The sequence below is a fragment of the Chanodichthys erythropterus genome, chromosome 3 (genome assembly GCF_024489055.1).
Source record: "Chanodichthys erythropterus isolate Z2021 chromosome 3, ASM2448905v1, whole genome shotgun sequence".
Classification (NCBI taxonomy): Eukaryota; Metazoa; Chordata; class Actinopteri; order Cypriniformes; family Xenocyprididae; genus Chanodichthys; species Chanodichthys erythropterus.
In genome coordinates this window covers 58,770,662-58,793,434 of record NC_090223.1, presented here as the reverse complement: position 1 = coordinate 58,793,434, position 22,773 = coordinate 58,770,662, and the positions used below count along the sequence as shown (strand labels likewise).

The window sequence follows — 22,773 nt, the reverse complement described above, 5'->3', positions numbered from 1 at the left end:
TATTTTTCCAAAAAGTTCTCCAAGACCCAGCAGAACTATAGTGTAATTGAAAAAGAAGCCTTAGCACTTTTATTGGCACTTCAACATTTTGATGTGTATTTGGGAAACAGCTGTCAGCCTATAATTGTGTACACTGACCATAACCCTTTGGTGTTCCTTTCCCATATGTCAGGTTCCAATCAGCGACTCACAATGAAAACATTGTTTTGAAAACATTATGGCCGATGCTCTTTCTAGAGTTTAAAGAGATGCTGTTTTCTTTGACCTTTTCATTTACTAAGGTAGATGGTGAGATTGAATGTATTTGATTACAAACTCTAGATTGTATTCTTGGTGGTGGAGGTGTTACGTCCTGAGAACGTATTACTGTGTATAGATGTGTTTGTGTATTTCACTGTGTTGAGTATTATTTGTCTTGTGCTCTGTCTGTCTCCCTAACTCTGCTTGCTTTGCAGTTAACTAGCCACATCTGTTGCTCATTAGGAGTGTGCTGCAGAGCTATCACTATAAAAGTGTAAAAAACAATGTGTTGGCTTTTGGTCTGAAGAGCTACACCCTGAGGTTGTTGTGTGCTCTAGTGATAAAACAGTGTTGCAGGCCTATTGTTACCAGGAAGTGATTTCTTTTTTTTTCTTTCAAACATTGTTTTGGTAACTAAAAGGTATTGTATTTTTCTTATATTTCTTATATTTTTCTTATAATTATTTTATGTTAAAGGAAGCTGTAGGGAGGGGGTGCCACTTTTTCTTTTGTAATGTTTATCCCTGTTTTTGGTTAGCCAGGGAGTGGAGGGAAGCCAATGTTAATTATTTTCTTTTATCTACATAGGTAATTTAGTTCTCCTTCTAACAGTTAGTAATTCTTTTGTTTGTTGTTTTGGCTAGCCCCTCTCCTGAAGACTGTTTTCTTCCATTTTTCCCTGCATAATTAAAATAAATTTATTTTATGTCTTTGAGTGGCTCATTCACATTTCTGGGACAGAGGACTGAAGGGAATCCTCCACGTTGTTTGGTTTTGTTTCTCTTTCTAATTTAATTTAATCCTGGGAGAGCTTGTAACACTACAAATATAAAATAGAACCCTGACTCTTTGTAAAATGTCAGTTTTAATGGTCCATAATAGCCAGTTTTAATGGTCAATAATAGCCAAATAGCCATTATGAAAGTATAAGCTACAATAAATAAAGCAAACAATTCAATCAAACATACAAAGTCAGCGCTCTAGTAGGCCACAACAGTAAAATATAACTAAGTTATGAGATTAAACTTTTAGTTCAACAAGTTACAGGTTCATGAGACCAAAGATCAACTGTTAGAATTACAAAAGATTAATTATATCTCATGTTTAACCACTACAGAAATATCAGAACCAGTGGCAAATGTCAGAAGGATTAGCCGAAGTTAGGCTGTTCTCGGGGGGGTACATGAGCGCTGAGCACCCAAACTCCAAATAGGCACTACTTTTAAAAATAAACCACAAATTTGAGCTTTAAACCAGTATATTCTTGCCTGAAAACTCTTAATACTACATATCATGACTTAATAACTGTATTATGTTTGAATTACACAGGTTTTCTGCTTTACTATGGATGCTTGCTGGTTAGTACGCAATACACTCTGGGATACCTGGCTGTCTCAAGTCCGCACAAGTCACCTCTCGATGCATCCTCGATGAAAGGGACGGATCGACAACACATCCGGGGATTTGAACTGAACTTGGCTAGATGTGAAATTTGAATTGGAACAGAACTTTGGCAGCAACTGATGATGTTTCACAAGAACACAGACAAGAACGCATATTGAGAAATGGCTAACTACAAATAAATTAGGCATTTATGAAGCACTTTACTATGTACTACTGTACACCGTAAGTGCTTCACAATCACATCAGGGGCCACTCCTAATTCACAACCTGGATAATTCAACAGCAGACACAGAGCAACAGCACCAACTATAGGTGGAGAGATCTGACTGTCAAACTTAGACCAGGGGTAGGCAAGTTCGGTCCTAGAGAGCCGCTGTCCTGCAGAGTTTAGCTCCTAAACTCTTAACCTTAATCAAACACACCTGAACAAGCTAATCAAGCTCTTCAGGATTACTAAGGCTATAGGCAGGTGAGTTTTTTTTTTTTTTTTTTTTTCAGGGTTGGAGTTAAACTCCGCAGGACAGCGGCTCTCTAGGACCGAACTTGCCTTCCCCTGAGTTAGACAGAAGAGACACTGTTGCTCAGCACAAAGATGAACTACTTATTGTGATTGCAAAGTGTTGTGATGTAGTTTCTCCACTGCATGGATCTTCATGTGTATCTTCAGCTGATTTTTAATAGTGAAACTCTTTCCACACTGATCACACGTGTGCTGCTTCTCTCTGCTGTGGATCTTCTCATGTGTTTTCAGATGTGCTAACTGACTGAATCTCTTGTCACACTGTGAACACTTGTAAGGTTTTTCTCCAGTGTGGATCCTCTTATGTGTTTTCAGATTTGATGACTGACTGAATCTCTTGTCACACTGTGAACACTTGTAAGGTTTCTCTCTGTTGTGGATCCTCTCATGTGTTTTCAGAGATGATGACACACTGAATCTCTTGTCACAGTGTGAACACATGTAAGGTTTTTCTCCATTGTGAATCCTCTCATGTGTTTTCAGATGTGATGACACACTGAATCTCTTGTCACAGTGTGAACACTTGTAAGGTTTTTCTCCATTGTGAATTATCTGGTGCAGTTTTAATTGGTTTGCTGTAGTAAAAGTCTTCTCACACTGAAAGCACATGTACTCTCTCACACCTGTATGTATATTCTCATGTTTATATAAACATTGCAGCTGTGAAAAACTCTTTCCACACACAGAACATGAATGTGGCTTCTCCTTTGTATGAACTTGAAGGTGTTTCTTGAAGGCTGATTCCCCACAAAATGTTTTGTCACACTGATCACATGTGAATGGTCTCGCTCCGGTGTGGATCCTCATGTGTTCTTTAAGGCTTGATGATCGCGTGCAGCTCTTCCCACATTGATCACATGTGAATGGCTTCTCTCCTGTATGAACTCTCTTGTGATTCTTAAGATGTCCTTTTTGTTTGAAACTCTTTCCACACTGATCACATGTGAACGGCTTCTCTCCTGTATGAACTCTCATGTGAACATAAAGACTCTGTTTGGTTGTGAAACTCTTTCCACACTGAGTGCAGGTTGTAGATTTCTTGGCTCTTCTTTTCTTTAAAAATGTCTTTTTAGTCTTTGAGCGACTCAAAGGTTTTTCTCCAGGTTTGTCATGATGTTCCTCCTCCACTTCACTCAGTTCTTCACTCTCCTCCTTCACTTCCATCAGCTCTGAAATGAAAGAAAAAGTCATGAAGTGAAAGGTCATAAAAGACTTGTTGTGATAAACAACTGCTTTAAAATAGTAAGATCATTTTGATGCAGAGTCCAGAATGAATCAAGTATAACATTTTATTTGACAGGTAAAAATGTGTCATGCCTATTACACAATTAGACAATTAGAAGACAATTTAAAAATAAATACATAGCATCAATTGCTCAAAGCATAAATCTAAGCATAAGAAATGTATACCTGACTGAGGTATATTTTTTTATGTAACTTATTTTTTATAAACTTATTTTTATGATATATTACTTTACTTAAGTAAAAAAAAAAAATATTCCAGCAAGTTCAGGCAGCCAAAACCTAAAATTGTGGTAATTTGACTGACATATGATTGTATAAAAACATCAAAACAGCAATATCAATAGCCAATATATGGCTGTAGTACACAACGACTGCATATAGGCTGAAATTTCAAAACCATTGTTCTAATAAACTTAACCTATTTTTGCATTTTAAATTGCTTTTAAAATCTATGTCTTAGTTTTTATAAAATTCTACAATTTTCACATGTAATAAAATATATTTATGTTAAATACAATACATTAAATACATAACGTTTCTAAGCAGCTTTACAGGAAATGTAACATTAGTGATCTGTTATAAGAGAGGACTGTTTCCAAATGATCTAATGTGATATTAACAGCCATATTTTGACATCAACTTTTAGGTTAAGTTGACATTTAATTTATTTTCCCAAGAACTGTGTAATTATTAAGGGCCGTTCACAGTAGACTTCTCTTTCCATTCATACACATGTGAATGTGGGACACCAGAAACACAAGATCAAGTGAAGTTTGCAGTAAAGTGGAGTAGATTGAATATTTTAAAAGTTTGAAATGATTATTATTTATGTTTTTAAAAGAGATTCACGGAGTGTGACATATCAGGATCATTTCAGCGCCTGTAGAAAGTTCACATGCTCAAAGTCTAGACTGACTGCATCTTTAAATGTGTTATCATCAGTGTCCTACATGATTCACTCAACCCTGTTACTTCTGACATGATTTTCCTCCTTTCAAAAACACACAGGAAGTGACATCATCTGGGCTCTTTTCTACAGCATGATGGGAGGACAAGAAAATAATCTCAATCCATTTTCTCAGTTTTTACACACATGAATGAATGCATTCATCAACCCTGTTACCAAAGTTACTGTAAGAAGAGATTTTGCTCAAGTTACACTCACAACCCTGTCAGCCATTCTGGAAAGTTCATTTACTTCATACATTTTGGTTTTACAGTTTATTCCTAAAATAATAATGTTGTAAACTATATTGAAAATGGCTAAATTCTGGTAACACAATTGCAAATTGTGAACCAGGTATGAAAATGTAAAATAAATATATATATATTATATTAGATTGATCTGATGTTGACAATCAATATGAAAGTTTCTCAAACCTCCCTTTACTGAGCTTTTGTTAGAAAAGAACATTGTTTAATTTCATAGTTTAACTGTCTAAATGTGCAGAAGTGCTTGAATCTTTCTAACATGAATGTTGTTCAGCATCATGAATGAATGAAGAATAAACACCAACCTCTTTGTTCTTCAGTATCTTTAGTGTGTTTCATTCTGCAGGGTTCTGGATCACTCATGTTCTTTGCAGTTTTCAGCTCTTCCTGATGCTTCAGTGCTCATCTGATGGGAATATCCCAGCATTTATTGATTAACTGCTGTGGGAGGAGCTTTACTGATAATGTGATTGCAGTATGAGGAGCTTTACTTGTGATGTAATAGCAATGGGAGGAGCTTCATTAAGTGAATTGCAGTGGGCGGGGCTTTGTTGACTGAACTGCAGATTGGTTGGAGCTGATCTGCCTAAATTAAAAATAAATCATTTACTGTGTTTGTTTTTATGGGGTTAAAGTCCAGAGATTAAACTGTAGTGTCTGCATCAAATGAAATGGACAAAAGCGATTTTACATAGAAAATTCACTAAATGAAATATGTCTGTTTAATGTTTTAAAGTACTTTTGTGAAAACAAAATGTTTTGATGTCCCATTATCATTTAGTGTAACAGATATATTTAATGCAAAAAGGAATCAGTTATTTTGACCTGTTCTTAATAAAAATATATAAAAGAGTAAGAGAATACTAAATTTAATTATATTTTAAATGATTGAAAACTTCTTGCTGACAAATTGGTGAAAGCTAGTGGTTTGAATGAAAGTGGTATAAGGTATAAAGATTTAAAATGACAATTAAAGAGTATTTTGGGCTTCACTGTGATCCTTCAGTATAGTGTTTGAATGTCATCAAGTGATTCTCGTTCTAAATATGCCTGAAAAGTTGTATTTCTTTTTCTTTCTTTCTTTAATTAATTAATTTTTGTGCTATATTAACCCCTTTTTGTACTTCACCCATAAACTAGCAACTGATGCTAATTCAGAACTTTATTCTGTTTTTCCATTTAAATATTGACAGATATCTAGAAAAGTAGTAAAGAACTGTAAGAAAAACAGTTAAAAGCATAAAGACAAAATAATTGTTCATATTTGAGGTCCACAAATCCCCTCAGTCTGTTGACAGCAATGAAATGAGCTTTAAGTGTCAATTTACAGCAGATCTGAAGACATCAAAATAATAAATGAGGTGAAAACAGGAACTATTGACATGAAATAATGTGAGATAATCTGCTGATGATCCTCTGACTATCAACACTCATTTAACAAGACATTCAGATCATTAGCAGATCATCACACTTTATTCTGAGTGTTTGCTTATCGAAACACATTATTGGAGTCAACATGTATGAGAAAATCCTATAAACTGCTCTAGTGAAAGACAATACTGTTATTTCTCACAACATGACATAAAACACCAATAATACAAAAACACACTAATGACACTCATCTTCATCAACCACTGCTGCTAAATAACTTCAGCAATGTGATAGATATGAACTGAAAGTTTGGTTTTCTAATAATAAGTACATTGATTGCAGTAGTGAAATTTGATCAGAAGAGACAATGATCACAAAACCTTTCGAAATAAAGAGCAGCACAAAGTAGGGTTATCGTCATAATATAGAATAAACACATATTTGAGATATCAAAGCAATGATCTGTATTAAATCCAGTATAATCACCAGTATAGGCTACATGTAGATTAGAGAGGATGAATTAAAGTGTGAACTAAATGTAATTGAGGTGTGTGTGTGTGCGCACTCTCACGTGAGCCTCACAGGAGGTGGTTTTAACAATAAAAATACTTATTTTATTGGATACGATACAAAGCAGTTAAGATACAAAACTTAAATCATCTTAAACTTTACAATCTAGCTTTATCCAGCAATATTGGTGATGCTGTTACTCGTCCCTCGATCATTTATCCTTCTACACTTAATGCAGTTCAGCATCTGTGGAAGCCTTTTACTCCACAGACTCCCATTTTGGTTTATATTTCTGAAAACTTTTTTTCTTTTTCTTTCACAAGCTGGACTAATAACAGCTGCCATCATGAGCTATTCTGTGTAAAGTTAAACTTCCCACCACTGTCAGCATCCCGTCTGGATGATCATGTGATGTATCAACAACCAATGAGAGAGAGCTTTACTTAAACTGAACCTCAAGACAGAAGAAGCAGAAGAGAGTTTTCTCCATTCCTGAAGATCTTCAGCTGCAGCGAGTGAGAACTTTATGATTGAGGCAGATCTGACTATCCCGACCCTACCTGAATAATCACAGGGTTAAAGCTGAATGATAAAAAGACACAGCGACTGACAATTGTTTATTTTTGTAATATTTATGTTGTACCGGTTATCTGGGAATAATATGAGCTTTGTTAATTTTGAATTTTGACATAAATGTAAACTCCCCAGGAGTGTTTTTTGACGTTTCATATCAGGCCTCCTCCGATCACACTCCATCACAGTGAGAAAAGAAGAAATATTTTTATTTGAACAGACCAAACCATAATGTATCAGAATCACTCAGTGTAAACATTTTACCAAATAAAAACAAAACATTTAGTTTTAAAGTCCCCCTGTATTCAATTATTTTTTCCCTTAAAACTCATCTTTGATCACCAAAATGACATATTTTAAAAAATATTTCAACTTTTTTAGTTAAAAAGCAAGTATATAACCAGCCAGTATTCAAAACTATCTAATTATCTTGTCTTGATTCACAACGGTAAGCTTGTAATAATGCTTTATAATAAGAGTGACATGGTGGATTTCTGCTGGAAATTCAAGCATGCAGCAGTTCCTCTGTGCGTCATAACGTCACGTCTGTAAACAGAAAAGGAGGAGTCCCGTCGAGAGGCTAGTCAGTTATATCATGTGAGGATGCTGCCGGTAGCGGATCATTTATAGCCTTTTCTCACAGCAGCTGAAATAATTAAATTTATCATTTTAATGGCGGATTGTAATCCAGAAAGGTCCAAATGACAATCATCAGTGACAACTGGAGATTCACCCGTTGTCAAAAGCAAAAGACTTTGGACTGTGGAGTGGATACAGAAATTAAAATCTACAGGTAACACTAATACAAACTAAATACACAGTCACGCAATGCTGATGTTGTTAACATTAACAATTTGAGAACAATATAAGAGTAATAATAATTTGCACGGTTTGGCATGATCAGAGCTAAGTGATCGTTAGATTTAATCATCATCCTCAATCCTCAGTTGGTCAGATGATGATATTTTCCAGTGAAAATTCTTATATTGGTCATACTTTCAAGACGTAGAATCTGTGATTCTGAAATACAGTATTCACACCCGTGCACCAAACATTAGATTCATCCGCGCTGACGAGCTGTGCCGAGGCACAACACACGTACAGATAACTGTTCTGCATATGACTGCAATCACGTTTCAAACAGAGATGGCGACAAAGAGGAAAAATTGCGGACTGCAGCTTTAAAATAGCTTGAATGTAACTCTACACCCTTGCCTCATTTAATATACACGGATCAATCAATATGCAAATTAGCCCCGCCTCCACTTGCTCACGTCAGTATACTGTTGCTGTAGTGGCGAGCAATTTGTTGTGTTGTGGATATTCAAGAAAAAAGCTTGCTTCGCTTCGTATATACAGTTAAACAGCTCTGCAACTTTCAACAAAGTTCTGACACTTAAATTGTGTTTCAAATTATGAATTGGTAAAATGCCTTTGCAAACCATTTGGACTACTCTCGAATTTATAATGGACTGAATATCTCTCTCAGAACTTGACATGCGATTCCACACTGACTGAATATGCACATGAATCACGGTCATACACTCAGAGCAATATTCTTTTATCTATGTTTTATAGTATTAAAATATTTTGAAGGACAAAAACATTTTATACTTTATTGACTACTTCATGTCAGCTGTCACTTTTTTTAGGAAGATTGAAGTTGAATCTAATGATTTAGTTTTGTTGTAATTATATAACAATGCGAATATGTATTGTAGTGTATAATGATACCAGAAAATGAGCTGTTTTTGAGTTTTCTTTTCTTTTGCATTGAGCTGCTATGAACTATTTTATGTCTTGTATACTGTTAGTGTGTGTGCAGTTGTGTGAATGGTGTAAAAAATATAAGTAAAACATGTAATGAATATGGAGGAGACCCCAGGAAGAATAGCTGCTGTTGTTTCAGTGGCTAATGGGGATCTTAATAAACAAAACAAAACAAAACAAAACAAAACTTTAATAATTAATTATTGTTTTTGTAGTAAAACTATAGTAACTACAAAAGAACCATTGTTTTACTTTGGTTTTTGAAGTAAAGATAGTAACTACACAATGAAAGTACTCGGTTGCTAATGTAACCTTGGTTCCCTTAGATACGGAACAAGTACTGTGTCATTTGTCTTTCTAAAACAAAATGCTACAGGGGGAAAACTCCTTTTTCTCTGATTACTGAAGCTTTTTTTCAATTGCGCAGTGAAACTCCCATGGCCATTGGTTTGTGAAGATAAAGTAATCAAACCAAGATGGGCGGAGAATCGGGCTATTTAAGCAGATTTTATTCTGATTGAAGCAACGGCATTAGGCGCCCCGCGAGTAGCGCGGCAAAGTATGCAGTACTCGTTCCGTATCTAAAGGAACAAAGGTTACATTATTAAACAAGTACTTTACCTTTCGATACTACACTTATACTGCGTTGTTTTTCTTTCTAAGGTAAGACGCTACAAGGACAATATAACCACGCCGTGCTACTAAGGGGGGCAACAGAGCATTTGAGCCACGCACTGAGAAGGGCTTGCAACAGGTGCTCATAGTATAGTCATAATATAGTCACCGTAGTCATTGGAATTAGCCAACCGTGCCGAACCGTAGGCTACTGCTAGAATGCGAGTAGAGGCGACATCAATCAGAAACAGTCACTTGTCTGTTGTCTGGCTGCCAGTTTCTAAACATGATATTTAAGCAACATGAACACAAATTAATCATACAATTAAAAGAAATAACTGATTATCCTACATAACGTGGTCACTATTTACATAGCATATTGTGTGTAAAATCTTGTTACTAAGGCAACGACTGAAGAGCACCGTTATCAGCCCCACAGTGGAAAACGGAACCATATTCGTACAGGTCGGCTTGGACCGGCACGGAATGGAACGGGAAAGCAAAGACAATGGTTTGGCCCGACGCTGAAAAAGCTGCTAACAAGAAGTATAAAAAAAGATACACAATGCCAGAGTTGCACTTGTCTTAGATCATAAAATACATAGTCAGCAAAACCTTTTTGCCAAATGAATCACAGAAATGTATGCACTTAACTATGTTCTTATACATTTTTTAAAAATAGCATTTTCTTTGGCTAGGCCAAATGTGGGCCAGCACATCCCTGGTCTTTGAAAAATAAGTTGCGCAATGATAGCTGTCTTGTGAGGCGAAGAGGTCCCCATTTCCCTAGACTATAAGGGGGTGAAGCGACCATTCCTCTGTGGGAAGGTTGCTCCAAGACAGCATGTACACCCCTGTGTTCAATACGCCCTGGATGTGTGCTGCTCTCAGCTGCCAGGCTAGGGGCGGGACTCGAGGCCAGAACTGCAGTGCGCATATGAAGCAGACACAACTGCCGGGCTGGTGATGCTGAGCTCATTAGACCTAGCATCCTCTGTAAGGGATTGCTCTGGCTAGATTACAGCCTTCATGCGGGTTGAGTCAAGAATTATACCCAGGAAGGAGACCCGTTGGCTGGGAGATAATGAGCTCTTGGGAAAATTGACCCTGAGCCCCAAGCACTCTAAGTGGTTGAGGAGGAGGGTTCTGTGTAACACTAGCTCTACCTCTGACTGGGCCATAAGCCGGTTGTAGAGTTAGTAGAGTATGCATACTCCCATCTGAGGGGAGAGAGACGCATCAATGCACTTCGTAAAAGTGTAGGGAACCAGAGATAGCCCAGAGAAAAGAACAAATCTCCTTGGCAAATTTGCAAGAAGATCTGTTTCAAAGCAATCATCTTGAATGAGCGCTTTATCAGGGCCTGATTCAAATATCTGAGGTCGAGGATGGGTTTGAGAGGTCTCCTGGGAGGAAGAAAAATGTAAGGGCACGAGGGACAGAGCCGCATTCTGAAAAGAATGTTGTCCGCAAGCACAATGAGGCTACACTCATGCTCTCGCAATAAGAGCAGGTCATTTCAGTGAGCGTGGCTTCTGTGTGGGACTTGCCCAGACATTGCACGCACTCACTGTGCCGTTCATCCATGTGCAAAGGGATGTTGAAACAACGGCGCAAGAAATCTGCTCATTAGAGATTATGCTCTTTTATTTTCCAACTGCAGCTGCAGAAAGAAAAGGCATGTAGAACAGAGGTGCTTGCACGCTGTTTCGGATTTTCGTGACATCACATCTCACTTGTTTCTTGTCAAATCTTTGGTCCAAGAAAATGCTGTCTAGAATCTGAAGTCCTGCCTCTTCCTACACTCTTAGGGGCCATTCACACAGAACGCGTCTTTGCATCTAAAAGTGCGAGACAGTGCTCAGGAATTCTTTGACACTTAAGTCAAAGCTTAAGACTATTCTTGAGAGGCACAGGTCTTTTTGATATGGGATGCTCTTCTCACACTGAAGACATGAGAACTCTCTGGTGTGAGTTATTACATGATTCTCATAGTTTTCCTTAAACTATTTCCCAGTAGTGTCAAGTATTTGAGTAAATGTAATTAGTTACTGTACTTAAGTATCTTCTTGCCTACTTTGTATCAAAGATATTAGCAACTTTTACTCTCTACTTGACAACATTTTTGAAGTAAATGTACTTTACTCCACTACATTTTTTGCAGCAGTTCCTGCTGTTAAGAAGGCATTGAAGGTATTTTATCTTGTATGTTTGCCTTTACCCACCCAAACATGTCAACAAGGCTACTTTACATGAATGTGAGTACATTAGCAGGTAGTTGTGAATCAAAGGTATTTGATTTAGGAGATGAGGCAGATAAGGTATCTGAACTTTTATTCAAGTATTGTTTTTAGGTTTTCACAGTGACGACTTCTAAAAGACTTCTCTTTCAAGTGAATCTTTGTGTGGCTCTTAAGGTTACCTTTTAATCTGAAACTCTTACCACACTTATCACACATGAATGGCTTCTCTTCGGTATGAATATTCATGTGGTTATAAAGGGTCAATTTATGTGTGAAACTCTTTCCACACTGATCACATGTGTATGGCTTCTCTCCAGTGTGAATATTCATGTGGGCTGTAAGACTTCCTTTTCTACTGAAACTCTTTCCACACTGTTGGCAGGTGTGAGGCTTTACTCCAGTGTGAATTCTCATGTGGATTACAAGTTTTCCTTTTTCTTTGTATCTCTGTCCACACTGTTGGCAGATGAATGGGCTTTCTCCAGTGTGAATTCTCATGTGGACTATAAGTCTTCCTTTTACAGGGAAACTCTTTCCACACTGTTGGCAAGTGTGAGGCTTTTCTCCAGTGTGAATTCTCATGTGGACTTTAAGACTTCCTTTTTGACTGAAACTCTGTCCACATTGTTGGCAGGTAAAAGGTTTCTCTCCAGTGTGAATTCTCATGTGGTCTATAAGGTTTCCTTTTTGACTGAAACTCTTTCCACACTGTTGACAAGTGTAAGGCTTTTCTCCAGTATGAATCCTCATGTGGACTTTAAGGTAGTCTTCACGTGTGAAACTCTTTCCACACTGTTGGCAAGTGATGGGACTCTCTCTAGTGTGAACTCTCAAGTGGACTTTAAGGAGTCTATGTTGTTTAAAACTTTTTCCACACTGTTGGCAGGTGAAATAACTTTCAGTTCCTGTCTTTTGAGCTCTTTTTCCTGAGGAAGACTTTTTAGCATGTGTCGCTCTTTCCCCAGTCATGAAATTATTATGTTTATCATAATTTTTTTTCTCTTCTTGCCTTTCATTAAGTTCATGACTCGTCTCTTTCAGTGTCATCAGGTCTAGGGCAAAAACAGACATAAAATAATTTAAACATTTAAAGTATCAAAACCAACAACATGTATGATCTATACCAGGGGTGTCCAACCCTGCTCATGGAGAGCTACAATCCTACAGATTTCAGCTCCAACCCCAATCAAACACACCTGAACCAGATAATCAGGGTGTTCAGCTTGATAATTACAGACAGGAGTGTAGGAGTAGGGTTGAAACTGAAGTCTGCAGGACGGTAGCTCTCCAGGAGCAGGGTTGGACACCCCTTATCTATATCCTACCCTATGGATCAGGGATGTGCAGCTTTGGTTCTTGAGGACCACCGTCTTGCAGAGACTTGGGGTTAAATTTTGTGGTTGGCTTAAATTTTGCATGTGTGTTTGATCAGGGATGGAGCTTAACACTGCAGAATAGTGTCCCTCCAGGACCCGAGTTGGCCATCCCGTCTAAAGATCTTTTACTCAATATACCAGTGGTTTTTAAACCTGGTCCAAAGGGACCCACCACTGTACATTCTGTATCTCTTCTGTATTTTTCACATCTGGTTAAGATCATGAGCTTGTTAAAAGATTGTTGACATTGATGGAGGAAATTGCAGCTTTAATTGCAAACTACTAATCCTGTTCATCAATAAGGTGACAACTGGACCCATTATAAACCTAAATATAGTTTAATTAATTCATTGAAAATTGTACTGTTAGTTGTAGAAGATATTTGTTGTTGTAATTATGTCAGACATAGCACACGCACATAAGTAGTAACCTTTCTGTACTCTGGCAGGGTCAGGCATCTCACTACATCCATACCAAGCCTAATCCTAATCCAACCGTGCCTCTTCAAGCGGTCCAGGGAACAGTACTGAGCAATCACACAAGTCAAACGAATCAGACTTAGGGGGTCAAAAGTGCTCGGCCCGTTTTCGATCACCTAGTGCAAGTACACCCTTGATGGACGTGATTATGAATTTGATCCAGACGTGGTCTTTATTTTAAAAAAATAATAATAAAAAAAGCTTGATTCATACAAAATCAAACAAAAGTTTTGTGAAAATCATAAAATGGTGGTGGTGGCTGGCAACTTTTTAAAAAAAAAAATAATGCTTATGAGATGTGTTTTCCACAGCACGCAAATTACATTTTACAGTTATACTTTTACCTGTAAAAGTTAGAAAATCCTGCGAGTGTGCATTTTCTGACAACAGGCTCCATTAAACTTCAAAGACTTCAATGATATTGCCAAAAGTTTTGGGACACCTGTCTTTGAGTGCACATGAACATTAATGAGATCCCATTCTTAATCCGTAGGGTTTAATATGGAGTTGGCCCACCCTTTGCATCTATAACAGCTTCAACTCTTCTGGGAAGGCTTTCCACAAGGTTTAGGGGTATGTTAATGGGAATTTTTGACCATTCTTCTAGAAGCACATTTAGAACACCTTTGGGATGAATTAGAGTGGAGACTGTGAGCCAGGCCTTCTTGCCAACAGCAGTGCCTGACCTCACAGTCTCCACTCTAATTCATCCCAAAGGTGTTCTATTGGGTTGAGGTCAGGCCAGTCAAGTTCCTCCACACCAAACTCAATCATCCATGTCTTTATGGACCTTACTTTGTGCACTGGTGCGCAGTCATGTTGGAACAGGAAGGGGCCATCCCAAAACTGTTCCCACAAAGTTGGGAGCATAAAATTGTCCAAAATTTCTTGGTATGCTGAAGCATTAAGAGTTCCTTTCACTGGAACTAAGGGTTCAAGCCCAACCCCTGAAAAACAACCCCACACCATAATCCCCCCTCCACCAAACTTTACACACTTGGCACAATGCATTCAGGCAAGACTCATACATCGGGTTGCCAGATAGAGAAGTGTGATTCATCACTCCAGAGAACACATCTCCACTGCTCTAGAGTCCAGTGGCGGCGTGCTTTACACCACTGCATCCGACTCTTTGCATTGCACTTGGTGATGTAAGGCTTGGATGCAGCTGCTCGGCCATGGAAACCCATTCCATGAAGCTCTCGACACACTGTTCTTGAGATAATCTGAAGGCCACAGGAAATTTTGAGGTCTGTAGCTATTGACTCTCCAGAAAGTTGGCAACTTCTGTGCACTGTACACCTCAGCATGCGCTGACCCCGCTCTGTGATTTTACGTGGTCTACCACTTCGTTGATGAATTATTACAATGTCTACTTTATGGTCTTTAAATAAAATGTTTTATATGGTTGTAAGTATCTGAAGGATCAGCCTGCAATAGTACAGACTTTTCAAAATAAGAGTCCCAGTGTATTTCGGGCTTGTTTATAATTAAAAGTCACACGTTAAGTTTTTTCTTTTTCTTTTGGGCATTATTGGTATTTTGGTTACACAATAAATTGTATTTAATTTGGTTTCCATTTAATTCATAGTAAATTATTGAAGTCTCCCCCACAGGAAGAAAAGGCTAAGAACATTATTTAACACATATACTATTAATTATATAAATTTTGTGACGACCCGGAGTGTCCTCCCAACCTGTTGGTGGCAGACTGCGGGAGTTCTGTGTCGCTTCCAATTGATTAATTAATTAATAGTGATCAGGGGTGTAGAATATATAAGGACTCAGGGTTGTTTATTGAGGTTAGCTCTCTTGGTGGGGTGGTTCTCCCAGGAGTTGCTCTTGACATCTCGCTCTCTTTCTTTAGTTATACATTTCTTATATCTTGTAGCTTTAAGACTTAGTTACTGTTATTTCCTTTGATACTTTATTTTTTCCCTAGACTTATGTTTGTTATTTTTGATTATTGTTATGTTTGTTAAATCAATAAATTAATTTATATTGATTGCACGGTGGAGTGTCATCCCTTTTTTATGTTGTGGCTTGAAACGAGCTGGTCGTAACCTAAAATTGGGGGCTCGTCACGGATCACTACATGTGTAAGTAAGTGTTTGATGTTTTCAGTGTTCACCTGTGCAAATGAGCAGACTTCAGTTATTTAGTGTGTTCTCAGATGGGTTGTAAGTAATCCTTCCATCGGGACACTATTTGTTATTTTTGTTTGTTATTTTGCCTTTCTTATTTTTAAAGGTTATTCTGGCGGAGGTTTTAAATCTCTGTCGGGGGTACACTTCGGGCTTTTGGTTTAAATGTACCAATTGTCCCAGATTTTTGCGTTTAAATGCCGCTTCGAGCCCGGTACACCTTCAAGAACTAGGTAGGTTTAGTTAGTTTCATTTAGGGTGTAGTTAGGAACTGAAGTCTCTCATTTTCATTTAAGGTGACATTGTTTGCTGTGTTCTGCATCTGTGTTGTTTGTAATGCCTGCCAAAGAGTATGGAGATGATAATGACTTGTGGTAAGTTTGCATCTATCTTGTAACTGGGCGGGGTTTGCAATTTGAGCGTGTTATGCTGCGACGATCCCTGGCGAAGAGGCTTATGGGATTTGTAGTTTCAATGTTGTAGTTTATAGTGGCGTTCTCACATGTGTTTTGTTTGTTAGCCTAACTTCTAGTGTACTAAAAATGCCTTCGGTAGTCAAAGATTTCTTCGCGTTTCCTTCAGAAATATTACTGGAGAGATGCACAAAGGAAGAATTGTTGCAGATTGCAGAGCGTTTTGGCGTGGAGGTGACAAGTAACGACAAGAAGTCTTTAACGTCTCCTCTTTTTGATGCTGACAGAAATGTAAAGTTTAGTGACATGTCTTTGCAAGAAAAGCAGCTATGTGTTGATGTGGAGAAGCTTCGCGCAGAGCGTGATGTTTGTGCTTTGAAAGAGAAAGAGTTGGAGAGAGAGGTTGAGGTGAAGAGATTACAACAACAGTTAGAGATGCGAAAATTGGAGCTGCAGTTTGAAAAAGAAAGGGAAGAAAGACTGTTTCAGTTGAGAAAGCTTGAGTTAGAAATGATTGTGAAAACTGTTGAAACTCCACTTTGTCATCTAATGAATCCGTCTCTGCTGCGTCTGCTTTTGATGTTTTTAAACACATGAGAATGATACCGCCGTATTGAAATCTTATGTGACTCCTGTGACTTCGTTATTTGTTGATGTTGTGTCCACTACTGCAGTTGCTGGTCAGAGCACTTCAGAAATATCTGAAGAGATGGTGGGACAGTCAGGTCCAGTAGCTATGGAAGAGATGAACGGTCCTTTTTGAGGGGTAGTGGAGGGACGACTTAACAATTCTGAAATTTTTTATAATTTGTCTTGCCATTTGTCTAATTTGTCTGAGTCGGAAAAGACTGACATAATGAAATTGGTAAGTTCTTTCCCCTCTCTTTTTTCAGAAGTCCCCACCCGAACTCATATCATCGAGCATGATATTGATGTCGGTACAGCTCAACCGGTAAAACAACATGCGCATCGAGTAAATCCTATTAAATGGGAATTACTTCAGAAGGAGGTTGATTATTTACTCGCTCATAACCTGGCAGAACCGTTTTAGTTCTTGGAGTTCACCATGTATTTTAGTGAATAAACCTGATAATACATATCGTTTTTAGACTGACTACAGGAAGCTTAATTCTCTGACAAAACCTGATTGCTACCCCTTACCTAGAATTGTTGATTGTGTTGATCATGTTAGCTCTGCAGAATTCGTCAGTAAATTCGACCTTCTGAAGGGTTATTGGCAAGTGCCATTGACCTCTCGTGCTAAGGAATTGTCTGCTTTTGTTACACCTGACAGGTTCCTGCAGTACACTGTTATGCCTTTTGGGGTCCGAAATGCTCCCGCCACATTTCAATGATTAGTAAATAGAGTACTGTCTGGGTTGTCAGGGTGCGAGGCTTACTTAGACGATGTTGTTTTGTTTAACGCTTCTTGGTCCGAACATCTTGACCAAATTAGAGAGCTCTTTATACGTCTGGCCGAAGCCAATTTAACCATTAATCTTGCGAAATCTATGTAATAAAATTAATTTCAATAAATAAAAATACTGTTCAAAAATCACACATTATTTGTTTGTCACATGTACTAGACCATTTTTGTGCCGTGGGTAACAGGAGGATTTTTCACCCGGCTACCACCGCAAGTATGTTTCAAACCTGTGGGAAGCACTGAATATTCTAAAAGCAACTCATGTAAACACCTTCATCATATTATTGTCTTCTTCAGAATAAGGTCAATAATTGTATTCGCCTGAAAGAAGAATGTCATTTACACTTAAGGAAGCTTGAGGGTGAGTTAATCATGGGATAATTTTCATTTTTGGGTGAATTATTACTTTAATGTTCAATTACTGCTATGTTCAGGTATGTTAAAATGATAGTACAACACTTTTGAGCATGAACAGAAAAACTTTATTTTTCTCTATTCAGAAGTAGATGTTAGGTTTAACGTTGCACAAAATATTCTCTATTTCTGTAGAGCTGGACATTTTTAATAATGATCAAATGAGTTCAGCTGTGGAATAAAACCAACCTGTTTGTTCCTCAGTTTCTTCATGTTTCACACTGAATGTTTCTACAATCTTTATTTCTTCAAACTCCTCTTTAATAAACTCAATCTTCATGTCTTCACTCTCCTCTTTAATGAACGCCATCTTTAAGAAAAGAATAATGTTATTAAGTAACGTTAAGTAATTAAGTTAATGGTTTAGACAAAAAGCACTCAAAACTATCTAGGCTTTCCTGTAGCTCAGTGGTAAGAGCATGGCACTAGCAATGCCAAGGTCATGGGTTCAATCCCAGGGTTTGCACATACTCAGATACAAATGTGTAGTATAATGCAATGTAAGTCACTTTGGATAAGTGTCTGCCAAATGCATAAATGTAAATGTAATGCATAAATGTAAAACTAACACTATAATAAACACTTCATATTTAGACATTTATGATCTATATTTGGTATTTAATCATTTAAATATAATCTATAATTCATTACTCTTTGATGAAAACATGATTAGTTTGTTTGTTAGTGTTTGTTGTTGTCGTTCATGTTCACTGTTTGAGCAGCATGAGTCGTGATTCACTGAATCATTTATCAGTGTTTGATTCAATTGACTCGGAGTTGAAAAGTTCAGTTTCTTCATCATTACTCTCCAGAGACTGAACTCGAGTTCATAATAAACTGATTTATGATATATAGAGGCGATTTCCCAGAAAGGGTTTAAATTAAGACAGGATAGGCCTTAATCTAGAATAGTTCATCATGGCTTAAAAAATGGCTTCCTGAAACACAGATTAAGTGCAGATTACTAAAACCTGGACTATGGAGTCCTGAATTAAAATAAACCAGATTAATTTAAAACCAACTGTGCTAATCTGAATTAGCATGAGAGAGGCTGCCTAGAAAACATGGAATGAACCAAGAAAATCTTAAAATTGCATGAAACCGAGAAGCAAATCCAAGGAAAACAATTGCAGCAGAAAAAGACTGCAATCCAAAAAAAAAAAACCTTTACCAAACAAGAGAGTTCTTTTAAATCAAGCAAAATACATCAGCTGTGAAAAAAAGTAATGCTTGGAAATTGTTTGTAATAAATAATTTTTAAATAGATGCATATATTATATTATATTATATATATATATATATATATATATATATATATATATATATATATATATATATATATATATATATATATATATATATACATATATATAGATATGAGAGAGAGAGAGAGAGAGATAGAGACACACACACACACACACACACACACACACACACAGATACGTCTTCTATGAAACAATAATAATAATCTGAAGTTAAACCTCTTCCTGGTAGGTTTAATTTAAGCCTCAGTTTAGTCCTGCTGCAGTTGCATAAACTTAGTCACTATATTAAGACTGTGTCTTAAGAACTAGTTTGACCATCTTGCAGTTAATCAAGGGGTAATCAATGTTATTTTTCCAATTTAAATTACAACAATCTACCTATTTATGTAACAGACTTTAAAGAATTAGGACCACTCTTCAAGAAAAACATTAGTGTCTTAACTTTTAGTCTAAGTGTTTTATGTAACAGTGGAGTAGCTCTAGTCTTCCTCCAGGAAATCAGTTTATTAAACTCTGGACTAAACTAAGTCTATGACTATTTTAAACCATGACAGAGAAAACATATTTCTGTTAATGTGGTTTAAAGGGCCATTTTATTCTAGGACTAGGCTTAATGTCTGGGAAACCGCCCCATAAAGAGAGAAATGAGACGCAGGTTTACTGTTTCTCATCAGTGGATATGCTTTACTCACACTAATATCCTTCATTACACTTAGATAAATATATTAAAGAGTAAATTAACTAATTTCACATCGTTTGTTAAAAAAAAAAAAAAAAGATATTTGCAATTCATTGAACTGTATCTATCATAAATTCTTAAAACAAACCTTTCTGCAGCAGATGCAGGAGCGCGGCGCAGTCTTATGACGTCATGTCCGCACTCCAAAATAAAAGTCCTGTTCAGACGCTACAATCGCAGAAGTGCGACTGTTGTACCAGATAATATTAGTTTTAAAATTAAAACAGTGACAAATATGATACAAACAAACGTATTGAAAGGGTTGTATGAGTTCATTCATGGGTCAGTCCAAACTGAAACACAATCACAGAAGTGCATTAAAGGTCAAAGTATATATATATAATATGAACAAATTAATTTGAGTCTAAAAGTGGGTATAAAATGTGTAAAAAGTTATCTTGCAAGGCTTTAAAGGGGACCTATTATGCAAAATTCATAACTATACCTGTTCTATGTCCATGCGGTATATTCTGTTTCTGACATTATAGAGAATATGAATCAGACGTCATTTATCCGCCATATTGACAGGATGACTAGCCTACTCCATTTAAAAAGACAAACTAATCGTTTCAAATCATAAAGTTGCCCTACAAATAAAGCATATCCATCAGCTTAATTAAACCATAATTAAACACAGGAATAAATTGTATGTGGAATTTGAAACTCCATCATCTAGAGCAGTATCTGAAACTCCCTGTATCTTTGTAGTTTATTAACTTCTAAATGATCCTGAGATTTTTTTATGAATATTGCCCAGTAGCACTTTATAGCATTAGGAGAAAGAAAAACAGGCTCTGAATGCCTGTTGCATTGCATTGTTCAGAGACAGGTGTGAATGGTTTTGAACATGAACCTGCAAGTGCTCTGGGGGGATCGATGTGTTCTTTTAGTATGATAAGTAGAGAGATAATAGGCCAGCCAGACAGTATTGTTTGAATGTAGTAGTGGAATTTTGATTAGCATTTGCATTGAAATTATAATACTTTGATGGATAATACTTAGATCTCTACCCTCAACACATGGTCTACCGCCCTGTCTATTCTTTCAGTTTATCTACTACAATATAAGACCCATATGTATTATTCACTTATTTTATTTTTCACTTTTTCCATTTCAGAATGCCAAGATGCCATCGGACCACCATCCACTGGATGTACGCAAAGACATGATTGCACATTTCCCAGTAAAGACGAAGAGAGGACGCTGTAGACACTGCAATAATGGATACACAAATACTCTGTATCAAGTGCAATGTTCGCCTGTGCTTCTCAAATGAAAATAAGTTAGGGACAGTCTTAGGGACTATCACTGCAAAACTCAGACTTCATTCAAACCACACTGAAAGTGATAGAATAAAAAGTTTTATAAATACAATTATTTCAATATTTTTATTAATAAATGATTATTCATAAGAATATAATTGTTGTGTGATTATTACTCATGATATATAGTGTTATGGAGCAAAGTAAGCAATCAACCCTGCAAATGAATGCTTAAATGCTGTATATCTGTTCAGACAAAGTGAGCACAAATACAGAAATCTAAATGCCTCCCGCTCTTGTGCACTCTTTCGGTCTCAACACAACAGACAACATGCAAACCTTAACTACATATAAATAGTTTTTCTGTTACAAACCCGAACCCGAAGATATTCATAAAATATTAACCTGAACCTGACCCTAAGTGTATCATTGCTTCGGCTGTTTAATATTAGGGTGTTTTACCTCCCACCAGCATATAAAAGACATTTATGTTGCCGTGAACAGATGTTTGTGTGACATGAATGTAATTAATTTATCTTGGGTGTGCATCTTTAAGTTTTCTGATACTAAATCTGATACAAAGACACTATAGAGTTCACATAAACTCTAAATCCAGCACAGATGGGTTCAGTAAATGTGTTGTTAACTGTGTGCAAGTGTGTGTGTGTGTGTGTGTGTGTGTGTGTGTGTGAGAGAGAGAGTTTTGTGAGTTTTTATTAAAAACTGTCATACAGATCATTCCTACTTAAAGTGTTGTTTAGGGTTATGGTACCTTAAAGGGATAGTTCACCCAAAAATGAAAATTGGATGTTTATCTGCTTACCCCCAGGGCATCCAAGATGTAGGTGACTTTGTTTCTTCAGTAGAACACAAATGATGATTTTTAACTTCAACCGTTGAGGTCTGTCAGTTTTATAATAGAAGTCAATGGGAACTTCATCTAAAAGAGTCCATAAAACATGCACAGACAAATCCAAATTAAATCCTGCGGCTCGTGACGACACATTGATGTCCTAAGACACGAAACGATCGGTTTTTGTGAGAAACGGAACAGTATTTATATCATTTTTTTACCTCTAAAACACCACAATGTCCAATTGCCTTGAGCATGCGCACGACATCCAGTGTGAGGTTTGTACGTACTGTAGCGTAGTTTGCGCAAGCGCCGGAAGTGATCTCTGTCGCGTGTATACGTCACTCATTGTTTATACAGTTCACAGTCAATGTAAGTACAGACAGCTAATCAAAATGGTACGCACTTGCGCTTATCCGGATTGTTCAAAACGACTGAAAACGAAAAGATTACGTTCTCTCGCACAAACTCATTCGGGCGTGGTGACTTTTCACATGTTCCCAACTTCTGAGCCTGATCGCCTGAAGTTATGGTTGATTGCTCTTCGGCTGGATATCAACACAACAGTTAACAGGCTAAAGTTGTTGAGGGTCTGCAGCGATCATTTTTCCCCTGATGACTTTATATACCCAACAGAGGATAACGTACGACTTAAAGTTAAACCATCAGCTGTGCCTACGGTTTTTCCATATCCAACTG

At 37.1% G+C, this 22,773-nt stretch overlaps 1 protein-coding gene and 1 pseudogene across 1 annotated transcript; both read right to left on the bottom strand.

Annotated features, from left to right (window-relative positions):
• Window positions 1-18,234, bottom strand: part of LOC137006055 (zinc finger protein 721-like) — a 970,851-nt pseudogene extending 952,617 nt beyond the window's left edge.
• Window positions 2,246-4,984, bottom strand: LOC137014040 (zinc finger protein 271-like). The gene is made up of 2 exons (XM_067378145.1): window positions 4,927-4,984; window positions 2,246-3,333 (listed from the first exon to the last, which is right to left on the bottom strand). The coding sequence occupies exons 1-2, from the start codon at window positions 4,982-4,984 to the stop codon at window positions 2,246-2,248; spliced, it is 1,146 nt and encodes a 381-aa protein (XP_067234246.1).
• Window positions 18,235-22,773: the final 4,539 nt, after the last annotated feature.

What these genes read in the sequence shown, in the direction of transcription:
- LOC137014040 (XM_067378145.1), bottom strand. Translation starts at nt 4,984, where the DNA reads ATGAGTGATCCAGAACCCTGCAGAATGAAACACACTAAAGATACTGAA. An exon ending in AGATACTGAAGAACAAAGAG is followed by an intron (nt 3,334 to 4,926) that starts GTTGGTGTTTAT and finishes CTTTCATTTCAG; the next exon opens with AGCTGATGGAAGTGAAGGAG.